Raw genomic sequence first — 13,318 nt, forward strand, 5'->3', positions numbered from 1 at the left:
GCCGCTCGAACACCCGAAACTTCTCCATCTGGGAAGGGGCAACGTTGAACCACACAGGACAACCATAAACGATCATTGGCCGTATGAGGGCCATGTAGCAAATTACCTTCACTCTGGGGTCAAGCCGACTGCTAAAAAACAGTCGTTTCGTCAGAGCGAAGGCTCCTCTGGCCCTGGTCAGAGCAGCATTTATATGTCTGTCGAAATATAAATACTGATCTAACCAGATAAAATTTAACTATAATTCAAGTTCAATTATCTCCAAACCATTGATTACTAGCAACATCATAAAAAAAACAATGTGAACGATGGAATAAGGAGAATAAAAAAAAATGACGAGATAATGGAAAGTGGAAAAAGTGAATTAAATACGGTGACTCCCACTGTGTGGCTCTAAGTTTAAAGTGGACACTGAACCAAATCAACTCATAAACCATATCTTGTCTGAGACTAAGATCCCATATCTCTTAATATTGGTTCAATGATATTACAGAATTCAGAACTTATGACAGCCCTGCTTGACTTAGATACAACCAAAAAAGAAGGTCCTGATGGGGTTCCACCAATTTTATTATTTAAACTTTTGCAGTTTGGTTAAAATCTTATTTAACTGGAAGGGTTCAAATTGATGATCGTTTTTCAGAACGGATCTTAGTGCCATCTGGGGTCCCTCAGGGCAGCCATTTAGGATCACTATTATTCCTATTATTTATCAATTATATTTCTGACATATTCAAAAATATATCATGTCTACTATTTGCGGATGATCTTAAACCGTATTGCACCACTAAATCCATTGAAGATTGTAATTTGTTGAATGATGATTTAAATAGATTAACTGATTGGTGTGACCGTATCAGTTCAACTTTATACTTCAATTACACTATTAACGATTAAGAACTAGAACGGGTGGTTCAGAAAAAATATCTAGGAGTTTTACTTGATACAAAACTTTCGTTCTTACTGCACAGATATTACATAATCAATAAATCCAATCAAATGTTTTAATTCGTTGGATAGATCAGTGCTTGAGTACTGCAGTACGGTTTGGAATCCAACTTATAAAAACTCGTGTGAGCGAATCGAAAAAGTACAAAGGAAATTTACAAGATATGATTTTTTAAATAAAATTGGGGAATGAACTGCACCTTATAAAAACAGGTGCCAGTTATTTGGAATACAATGTCTGGAAAGTCGCCCTACATACTCTGGAATAATGTTTATCAAGGACATAGTCTCATACCATATTAAATGTCCTCCATTACTTTCTTCAATATGTACATATACGCATTCCTAGAAGTAATTCTCGTGATTTCATTTTGTTTTATGGGCTTTTTCATATAACGAACTATGGTCGTAATGAACCAATCTGTCGTTGCATCAGGGAAGCTTATTTGGTTTGCAACAGATTAGACTCTTTTGGTAGTTGCAATAGAGATATTTTTAAGCTATATGTATCTAAAATATTAAATCTGCTTTAATTTAAATAATGAAATTTTATAAATATTTATATGTAATTTAAAATGATAATTTTATTTTATTTCTAGTTTAATTGTTAAGAACAAATGTATTAGTCTGTAAGGGAAGATGTTCTCTGTTGATGAAATAAATAAATAAATATATAAATAAAAAAAGTGTGGTCAACTTAATGTTTAACCTCTAATAGCTATTCACAAAAACTATATCAACCCTTTGGCTTAAGTATGAGATTTTTTACGAAATGTCTTTCTTACCTAAATGTTTTAAATTCTGGTTTCTTTGATCTTAACGAAAAGAAATAATTTTATAAATAAAAATCATTGTTTATTAAAATTTAATTCTGTTTTTATTTTTCTAATTTTTTTTCTTTTCTAATAATAATAATCATTTATATTTTATCATATTTTGTTTTATTTCTACATCTATTAAAGTATAGTAATTTTTAATTGTATCACAATGCAAATGCTAATTAGTTTCACATTTGTACATTAAACATTAATCTTACTTATTTTAATACAATAATAATTGTTTTATCCATGTTGCTCATGATGGTTTCATTGTGCTTATGTCAAATATTACATTACATTATTTTTATTTTATATATTTACACTGCAGGCATGAAAAAAAATAACACTAAGTTATTTTATAAATTATATTTAAACTATATAAAAAAAATAAAATTAATAATATTCATGGATTTGTTTTTTTTTTGTTTTTGTTTTGTTTATTCATTCAATGACAAGTACTGATGCGCAATACGAATCCAAAATATTGTTTTTTTTTTAGTTTTGAAGATGTTTCATGTTAATTTTGTGTTGTTTTGTACTTTTACGCATGTCACCTCATACAGCAATGAGTATTGGTGTGTTTAGAGTTTCCAGGCGTGGATTAAGTGTGATGAATCACGCACTTTTTGAATATATTTGTTTTTGTTTTGTTCTCGAAACGTTTAGAGGTGTATTATCACTTGAGAGTGTTCAAGATTCAAAGAGAATTGTCATCATTGCCATTAACGCAATGCCAAAAATCAAGGCAAGAATTTGTTTGATTGATTCCTTAATATCTTCTTCTTTGACCAGGTCAGGTAATACTGTGACTAAAGCAATGTGCAGAAAACCACCTGCCGTGAATGGCATGATCCAAGACGTTCTCGCCTCTGAAAATAGAAACAAACAAACGCACTTTAATAAAATAAATATAATACTGAATCATTGCTGTTTGAAACAATCGAAAAAGACTGATAATTTGGTTATCATGTCCTAAATAGTGATTTCATTTGAAATTCTTGAAATTGAACACAAAAGATTATAAAAACTATACCACAACTCACCCATTGCCGATGTAACACCCGATCCTCCAATTGCTACTAACGCTCCCATCAAACCAGCACCAGCTGTCAATAATTGAGCTCTTGCAGCATCCCACCGATTAAAGCCTGATTTCAACAGAATAGCAAAATCTCCTACCTCATGAGGAATTTCATGTACTGCAAAGCAAAAGAAAATTAAACTGACTCTAGAATTCAAATAAATTATTATCTTACATAGAATGGCAAAAGTGGCCAGCACTCCATGTCTAAACGAAACCAAAAACGATCCAGCCACAGCCAAGCCATGAGTAAAATTATCAATCGAATTTGCCAATAAATTCAAATAACCAGCAACTTTTTTCGTTGGTTCTTTATTTTTCTGCTCTCGCTGACGAAGAAAACATCCATTTGGCACATCTTCGATATCACACGATCCTGTGCAATCACCAGATGTTTGTCCTTCTATAAATTTACCACCGTTCTTGCGTAGCAAACAATTTGCAATTTCAACACATTTCGGTTGTGGATTTGAGTCATCAGCATTCGCATAGCCAGAAAATATTTTCTCGACTATGGTGAAGATTAAGATACCCGAGAGCACCCAGAGGCCACTACGCATTGATGGATGACCAGATTCTGAAAATTAGAAGTTTTGTTTGTTTTAAACTTTTTGTGCCTTGTTTATGTTTGGAAATGAGAACTTACGTGAAGAAGTATCGCTTTCCCAAGCTTCAGGCAGTAGGTGAAGGAATACATCACCCAATAAACCACCTACAGCAAAACTCAGCAGTACTTTAAGAAACTTTGATTCAGCAGCTGTTGAGATAAAATTAAGAGAAACGTTGAAAGATTAACACATTTTTTAGTAGATAAGTTAAAAGGATAACTAAATAAGTCTACAGAAAGTCTAATTTTCACTAACACACTCGTTGTTAAGACCTGTAGCAGAATTTTTATAAGTGTCACTATAATGCGTATATTGACGTACGAATGTTTCGTACAGTGGCCAAAAAGTTAAAAGAATGACATCTACATGTACATTAAGCACCATAAGGACTATATTAACCGTATAGAAATATGTATTCCCCTCGGTTAGCCCCTAATACAGTGTAATAGCTGAAAATCCCTAATAAGGAAGAATGAAAGGAAAACAGGGTACTTAAAACAAATTATGTATCGGTGTTTACGGACGGGTCCTAAACGGAGGAGGGGTCATGGTATTTTTTCATATAATCCTCCCCTAGAAAGATCAATAAAGCTGCCAGACTACTGCAGTATCTTTCAAGCAGAAGTACTCGCAGTCTCTGAAGCGGCTGAAAACCGTTCTTCCCACAATTTGGTAAATGAAAACTTAGCTCAGTTATCCTTTTTGGTAGGTATCCTAAGGGGTCACAACTCATTGGATACCTAAATGAGCAGAATGGGTATAACATTATCTAATTTATGTAGAGGATGCGAAGACGAGGAGATGGAGGAGGACATCTTCCACTTTCTCGGCGAATGTCAAAGCGTAACAAACGAAGAATTATGATTCTAGGAAAACACTTTTTCGACGACATGTTCGACGTCTCATTCTAGCGATATAAAACATTTTGATATTCACATTTTCAAGGAGGCGCCCTTTACTTAAATCCTATGGTCCACAATGATCCGAGTGAGATGTTGCATCATCCCGTCAAACATAGCCTAGTGCAGTAATGAGCAGATATCAAGGGAATTGTAATAAATGAAAAAGTAGGCACTGCCTTATCCAAGACAAACGGTAGATATTATTTTTATTTTCTAAAGAAAATAAATGGGAACATTAACTAAATCTTTTGCGGAACCGTAAGCAGGGAGATATTCAGATCTTGAAGATCCCTGGATTTCGGGAATGCTAAAATAACAACTTAATACGCTTCAATTTTTTCTATTGATTGGTATCACAACACATGAATACAATTTGTATAAACTAATCTGATTATGTAGAAGGTGTGGAGACCAAAAGACGAGGTTTAGGAAAAAGAATTGGAAGGCTCCTTAGTAAAAATCCACAATTGAACTACATGCGCAGATCTTCTAGGGGTATTGATACCAGTCCCCCAACAAGTTCAGATATAAGTAATGCGATCATCTTCTAAAGAAAACCAAACCAGCTAGACTTGATGATATTCACGCAGAATTCCTAAAAGCAGACCCTGAGGCAGCTTCCCGTATTTTGCTTAAACTCGTGCAGACTGTCTGGGAGAGTGAAACTTATCCAAGGGACTGGAAGGATGGAGTTATTGTAAAGTTACCAAAGAAAGAAGACCTCAAAAACTGTAATAACTGGCGTGTATCACAGTTCTGTCCGTTTTTCCGAAGTTAATGGCAACTTTTATTTTCGAAAGGATTAAGTCCAGGATCGAGGCTACCCTCAATATTCAGCAAGAGGGGTTTCGCAGTGGCCGATCGTGCGTCGACCACATTAACACCTTGCGAATCATACTCGAACAATCATCTGAGTACCAGTCACTACTGTACCTAAAGTTTGTAGGTTTTGAGAAGGCGTTTGATCGGGCCAATCGTGAATGCATCTGGAGATCGCTTATTGCGCGAGGAATCCCTGAGAAAATTGTCGCTGTTATTAAAGAATCGTACAACAAAGCAAAGTTTTGTGTTGCACAATGGACAGCTTTCTGACTCCTTCGATGTACGTCAAGGAGTGAGACAAGGATATGTCCTGTCACCAATTCTGTTTTTGCTGGCGATTGACGATGTGATGACTGCCACGGTGGGTACAAATGAAAGACACGGTATCCAATGGAGTCTGTTTGACAAGCTTAGCCACATAGATTATGCTGACGATATATGTCTCATGGCTAACAACACGGCAGGCTTAAATCAGATGTGTCATTCACTGCATTAAATGGAGAAGTGGCTGACTTAAGGTTTAACACAAATAAGGCCAAAGTAATGACCACGAGCCAAAGCACACAAGTTATTCTAAGGCAGGGGACCATAGAGAAAGTTGAGCAGTTTAATTATCTGGGAAGTTTTATAGCTCTCGATGGCGGAACGGAACTGGATGTTAATAGTAGAATAAAGAAAGCCTGTAGTGCATTTGGAATCCTTTGTCCTGTGTGGAACTCTAGCAAAATATCGCTACGCACCAAGTTGAAACTCTTCGAATCCAACGTCAAATCAGTGCTGCTATATGCATCTGAAACATGGAAATGCTCTGCCAACATCTCGAGCAGACTACAAGCCTTCGTTAACCGTTGTCTGCGCTCTATTCTGAAGATCTGGTGGCCGAAAACCATTTCTAACGTTGAGCTGTGGAATAAGAACGGACAGAAAAAATTGGACGTAGACATCATGCAACGGAAATGGCGTCCAATGGAATCCCCAGGGAAATAGATGCGTTGGAAGACCAAAGACAACTTGGAGGTCATCAGTTTTGAAGGAGGCTCGGTCTCAAGGTATTCAATCGTGGCCACAGCTGAGGTCAGTTGCGGTGAATCGGGATAGGTGATAGCCTGCCCTATGCTCCAGGAGGAGTTAGAGCGCTGCTGTACTTGCAGCCGGACAACATATATATATTAGTAAAAATAGGTGCAAAAACTCTCCTGATAGACTCCGAACACTATCGTGGAAAAGTGACTACCAAAAAATCAAAAATTATGAGGTGAAAAAGGATTAAAATATGAAATACTCTAAAAAGCTAGACATGTAAGATCATAACATGGGATTTATAACCAAAAGCGTCTCAAGGACTACAAAGACAACCTTAGAATAGTCATAATCCTACTCAATGGCTACGTTAAACTGAATCGACACCTTAACATTATTGGCGTATGAATGAATAAATAGATTAATATTGTTCTACAAATTTGTTCTTTTAAGCCTAAGCATTTGTAGTGTTTTAAGAGAGGATACTTCTATTTGTTCTTTTAGGTTGGTGTAGACCAAGACGCTTGTAGCTTTGGGTGCGAAACTCTATGGCTTAAGATGCTAAGAGGAGACCTCTTATTAATTTTAGACCGTTACAACTAAGAGTAGTCGTTTTAGTTGTTGTTCCCAATTAGCCGGGGTTAAACTATACAAAGACGTCTCATATAAATTGACTAAACTATGTAGGATGAAAGAAGGAAACATTTTTAAGTGGTACCCCATATAACTTTGTTTCTAAAAGAGGTAAACAAAGATAAAGTACTATAAAATTAAAGGAAGAATCTAGTTCTAGAAGAGAGCATAATAAATCACTAGGTCACAGATCACTTAAATCTTTCATTCATAAGTCGAAATATCGGTCACCTGTAATCTCGCTTTATGATTTAGTAAGATATGCTAAGCCACGACTAAATAAACAAAACTATCGAGCCGTTTCCGCCCAACAATTATTAGCGGAAACTTTTGAGACAGAGTCGCTAACGATTAAATCTGTTTACATTTTTTCCTGATCACAATCATGTATGTATTATTTTTAACTAAGTTCCTAAATCAAAAATCTATAGATATGAAGGTGATAAAGAATGTAGTTCTAATATTTATGTATGCTCTCATAATAAAAAGCTATCATGAAACCTATAAAATCTCAGTTTCAATAATTACGTGTGCAAATTATGATAACAACACGGCCATTAACATAGAACTTGGTGCCATATTTGAACTGGTAGACATCTTTCCCTGCTGATGTTTTTTTTTTTGATTGTTTTTGTCGTGTGACTAACAAGAAAATAATTAATAATAGAAATTTTAATCTATATACGAGTAGTTAACAATGATATCAGTCCACATAAAACGATAATAATTCAGGGGTATGTACGATGGTAAGGAACTTGATGATGATGAAAACTCAGAAAACAAGGAATTTGTATATAATTATTTACATTTATCATTATCAAGAAAAATATACTTACGGTCTTTGTAGTCGCCTTTCTTTTCTTTTGATTCATCCTGTGATGGTATAATGATCAATGGTAATATTCCAGCTAAGCCAATTACAACAGATCCCAGCAATGAGAAGACCCATGGTGTATATTCGAATGACTTAACAAAGTCTGGCATATATGAGTTTACCAATTGTGTGTATAAATACACAATTTGGTCATCGAGGAAACTTGTTGAGTTATTCATTTTTTTTGTTAGATTAAATTGTAAATTGTTTATTAATGCACCTCGATTTAGATTTATTACTATCACAATAAAATAAATATTTGTAATTAAAAGAAATGGAAGTTTTAAAACAGAGTTTTTATGATATCCTTGTCATGATATATCTCATAAAATCTCGCTTTGCAGAACCTATGAAGTATTTGGTGTTTGATGAAGCTTAACTTTCTTCAGCGGTCTGTAAAGAAAAGAAAAGTAAAAATAAATTAGTTACATATATTCAAAAATAAAATTCTAGAAAAGAGTTAAAGTGGTATCGATTCATATACAGACAAATTCAGCCTGGAACAAGTACTTGATCTATGAGCGAGGTCTACGACCTGGTGCGGAAGTTCAAATAATCCTTCCGTAACTTGACACCGCATACACCAAGCTCAACAAATTGTAGGAAAAAGGGAAATCTTATTACCGGCATACTGGACTTATGAGAAGTGTACTTTAATGACTTAATAAAAATAGGCGCCACCACTTCAAGAGAAGTAGATTTTTTATGAAGACGGGGTTTTCTATAACATATTTTTTTTTTGGTTAGTCACGGTTTTTCTTTTTTACTTTATAAGATTCATAACCATTTAAGTATGTTATCTTAAATAAAACCCCCTTTTCGATAAAATTATTTTCTTGGTTCATATAATATCCTTCCTCTTATGACGAGAATACATTTATTATTATTTCTTAAAAAATATATATCAAGAAAAAAAGTTCCAAATGAAAAACAATCAAATATTTTTACAATTATATAATTTATCATTATTTCCAACAATGTATTCTTATCTAATTTTTCTCTGCCTCACTCAATAGCTCAAACGTCTGAAGTTAATGCACTTCAAAAAAAAGGTAGATATTTATTACTTTGTATTTATCATACATTAATAATATTTTTAAATTAATATGTGATGATTCTGACCCAATTCGAAGGTTACTTATCATTCCAGAAGTTGTGTCTTTCGATCATAAGGAATCTTGGTTATGGCTTCGAAAACTTAGTCTTCTTCAACAAGTCCTTCTGTCTACCCAAATTGCAAGTCGAAGTCATCCAGTCGCAAATCCTAATGCGTTGGGTTTCCCATTCAATACACCCTGAGCACTGCCATAAGAGCTAAGAGATCAAACAAATAAATTATCCAGCTCAACAGTTCATTGAGGGCCTAGTGACTTACAACTGTCAACCATTCCTATGTGCGAGTAATGTCAGGGATGCAGCGACGTAAATCCGAACAGCTTATTTGAGAAAGCACTTTGCACGACAAGAATTACTCTTTGATGATTTGTCAATTCCTCGCAAGAGGCACTGGCAGGGATGGTAAGACCTCTAGCATGACAGTTCTACGTCCTTTCCACGATTATATGAACAGAATATGTACTTTTTCATAAGATTAAAAGCCTAAAAGATATCTCTTCATACTTTGCCATGATATTTAAGATAAGAACTGAAGTACGCCAAGTTCATGTGAAATTCACTCACTCAAAGTTATCATATTTAGATATCACTATCACTCTTATCTCACATAAAACTTCAATCTGAATCTTTTATCCAAGCCGTACAACAAAACAAAACAGAAAAGGAATTCTGAACTGTGTGCATTATTATTATTATTATAATTGCTATTTGTAGAAGAATTAAAATTCTAAAGTGATCAATATTAATAACGTCAAAACGTGACCAATAAAACGTTGAAGATAATAATTATATTATATTGTTTCACACTCTGGGCAGGCATAATCTATGCGTTCTCGAATTACTTCTTTTTTTTATTGACGTTTTGAGTAAAAATCAAATAAATTAGCGGCACTCACGTACATTAGATAAACAATGCATTTCAAGTGGTAGATTTAATAATATATACTAGAACATTATTAGTAATTAATTATAAAATTATATTGCACATACTAATATTTACAATACAAGTAATTTTCGTTTGCTTTCTTGAACCCACACGCATTTCCACTTCAATGTCAATTTTGTTTTATTTTGTATTATAAAGTCTCCGTCATAATCAGGAGCTAAAGATTTGATTTTCACTTTGCGATAATGAAAGCAGCCTAATATACCTGCTGGGTACCAAGCCACAGTGACGTGCCTGGGAACGAAAGAGCTGATGAGCTGGCGAAAATAGGTTAAACACTGGAGCAATCCTGTATAGTCTCGAGTATAAACACAACATCCTGTGAACTAAAACAAGTCATTGGTAACAAGGTACATTCAGGCACCAAGTAGAGATGGGAAAGCATTGAAGCCAGTGCACCGGCCTGGAAATTATGACCAAAAGAAGACAAAACTATAACCCGTTCGATTATGTACCTAGGCAAGAAATAATCTTTATGACTACTTGTGAGCACAATAACAGGTCGCAAACTTTTGGAGTACCATAAGAACAAAATGCGGCTTCCACCGATGATATGTAAAAAGGCTGCAGTGATCAAGAAGAGCAAAACGATACAGGCCACATCGTTTGCAACTGTCCAGCAGACACTTTTTCGATAATCTTGAAGAACTCGAAGAAATTCCAGGAAACAACCTATTAGGCTCTATCAAATACTCTAAATAGCTGGAGCACTACAATCCAAAGATGCCATAGGTTTATATTTCATTTTTAGGGAAGTTCAATACTTGAGGATAACATAATGTCTCTACACTGATCTAAGTGAGTCGAGAACTTCATCAATCACCTGCCCATTTATCTAAATTAGGCTTAAGGGAACAACGATATGCAAAACAGAGCCGTGCTTCACCACGATCATCACCTTCGGAACGGTATAAAATAAAGACACTCAAAGAATCCCGGATTCATCGGGTTCAATAAAGAACACTTGATAAACGCCATTATAGCCGAATGTAAGAATCCAAGTAAATGTGTTAAGATAAAAGAAGTCGATGGTGCATCCAACAATGTATTACGACATTTATCTCAATCCCCTCTCGAAAAATGGGAGAGGGCGAATCCAATTCCTTAAATCTTCTGGTCTTCTTAGTATCAGTGAAGTATTTGAAAAGGTTGTCCAAATGGGCAACGGGTGCTTGTCTGATTTTCTTGTAGAAAACCTTCGACACCGTAAGCAAGTAAGTTTATCACATTTTTATACATATGCTCGATTTTAGAAAGTTTCTGGTGAAAAGTGTCAATGTAATTTTTACCACAATATTATTAACTTACTATTCTCATAAGAAAATATAAGCTTCTATGGTGATCGATAAATTATGAACTTATGAACTATTCGGAACTTTTAAAGCTTTTTTTGAAAGTTTTACAATATTTTTGATTTTAGAGAATACTTGATGAACTTTTTTTTAATAAAACCGTAAATAACCGATACAATTAAAAAAAAAAAATATTATTACTAAAAGTCTTAGACTGTCTAAGCCTTAAAAATTATTTTGGAAATATATTAATTTTGAAAAGCTTAGGATACAAAAGTGGGAGAGCTAATTTTGCCCTCACTGACGTTTGCATAGCAACTGATTTCTTGTAATAAAATTGTCCCTGATTAGAGCGCCACCTACCTAACTGGAGACTGAAACATTTCTTATAAAAATTCTACATTACGTAATGTGCCAGTTTTTATGATTGTTTAAAAACTGTATCGAAGTTTATCAAATCTAATCACAGCTTATTTATAAAATGTTGATATATAGTTGCTATGTATGAAGTTAGATTGTTGTTGTTTTCATAAGAGCTTTACAGCTTTTTGAAATTGAACATTTGTGATTCTGTACTTTGTTTTTGATGGTTTTTTTAATTTAATTTGTTTGTATATTTATTACATATTTTATTTTGTTTTATCTATAAGGCTAAGGTATTTTAAGCAATGACTTAAAAATCACTTTTAAAATAAAGCTTTCAAAAGTTAATTTGCCAAAATCACAATCATCAATAGGTATTTTTTGACAGTATTAGAACTTTCATAATCAGAATTGTATATTAATGTCCGTTTAGTTGTTATTTTATCACTAAGGCTTAGTTATGTATACGTTACGTAAATTTGCCGAAAGCTTTTCAAAAATTATATCATTAACAAACAACAGTAATTTTTGGTTACTATGGCAACACTTCAAAAAGCTTTCACTGACTCTTTCAGGTAAATTTTTAGAATTTTTGTATTTCATAAAAATGTAAAATTGATTAAAATTTGATCAAAATCAAAAGAAAACCAAACTTTGCACCTTATACGAAAAAAATTAGAAGTAGATTTAAGGTAACTATTCTAAAATTTAAATATTTTTAAAAAAATAAAAACAAGCTTTTTTTATTTTTAAAATATTTTTTAAAGACCGAAATTGACGATTTCAGAATGTTTAAAATTTAATATCACATTTTTTTAATATTTTGAAACTGGTTTAAAAAAAGATAAATTAAATATAAAAAGCTTGCATCAAACACAAAGCTTTTGCGGCACTATTTAAGAGATCGCATATGATATTTCAATATTTTATCTAAAATACATTTCCAACGTCTTTTCTTATAGTTTAACATGACGTTTAAGTCAATTTGGAATCACAGGCAAATTTAATAAACTTGAACTGCACTTTGAAACACCGGCCGTAACTGCAGCAGGAAATGAGAGTGAAAAACAATGTAGATTTCTCTTTGATTATACCTTTTTCGTTTTCCAGCAACAACTTGCAACAAATTGTTGCATAAAACAAAAGAAATGCAAAATATAAAAATTAAGAAAGAAAAGAAGAAAAACACATAAGTAATTTTACTTGGAACAACTTCCTCAATGGATGGCTAAACACTGACTGTGAAAGTCAAACCTTTTCAATCCGATACCAGCTGGTGGTGTTTTTGTTTTTATTTTTATTTTGTGTGTTCCCAACGACTGATGCCTTTTTGACGTACCTTATCAAAAACGTATGCTTATGTTTTTGAATGATAAGATTAATAATAGTGTCTCCCACAATAATTTTATATAGACAGACGAAAAAAACCACAAATTTCGGTAATCTTTTGCTATACTTTGGAGAATGATGTTTACTTAAAATTCTTTTCTATTCTTAGACACATTCAATCCTTTTTTGACTGTTTAAATTATGATGAATATGATTTTAAGCCGGTTGTCCTTCTTCTTGGGGCATGGCATTGAACCCCTAGTAACTAGATAGATAGACTGTCTATCTGACAGTGCAAATTAAATTATATAATAAAACAACAAAACAAAACCAGTGATAGATAATAGCTGAGGGCTTGAAATGGTTGCACACGTTACAAGTGGCCACTCAAAAGTCATTAAGATTTAAGACTAAATTCAATTGATTTATGATAAGCTTGTTTAATAGTTAGTTGTTTTGAATATTTAAAGTAGATATCATCTTAGTATGTGAATTGCAAGAGCATATGAGATCATTAACCCTTTGTTGATAATGTTTTGCATAAATATATTAAGTTTAAAAAAAAT

General features: G+C 33.4%; 1 protein-coding gene across 2 annotated transcripts in view; it reads right to left on the minus strand.

The window, feature by feature from the left end:
- Positions 1-2,180: 2,180 nt before the first annotated feature.
- Positions 2,181-13,318, minus strand: part of LOC129939833 (zinc transporter ZIP13 homolog) — a 35,645-nt gene continuing 24,507 nt past the window's right edge. For both annotated transcript variants that reach the window (XM_056047998.1, XM_056047996.1), the window contains 5 exons: positions 7,669-8,099; positions 3,494-3,604; positions 3,023-3,424; positions 2,810-2,965; positions 2,181-2,635 (listed from right to left, as the gene is read on the minus strand). In XM_056047998.1, the coding sequence (XP_055903973.1) occupies positions 2,457-2,635; positions 2,810-2,965; positions 3,023-3,424; positions 3,494-3,604; positions 7,669-7,885 (1,065 nt within the window). In that variant the 5' untranslated portion in view covers positions 7,886-8,099 and the 3' untranslated portion in view covers positions 2,181-2,456. The remainder of the gene's footprint in view (positions 2,636-2,809; positions 2,966-3,022; positions 3,425-3,493; positions 3,605-7,668; positions 8,100-13,318) is intronic.

Source organism: Eupeodes corollae, chromosome 1, assembly GCF_945859685.1.
Source record: "Eupeodes corollae chromosome 1, idEupCoro1.1, whole genome shotgun sequence".
NCBI classification, from domain to species: Eukaryota; Metazoa; Arthropoda; class Insecta; order Diptera; family Syrphidae; genus Eupeodes; species Eupeodes corollae.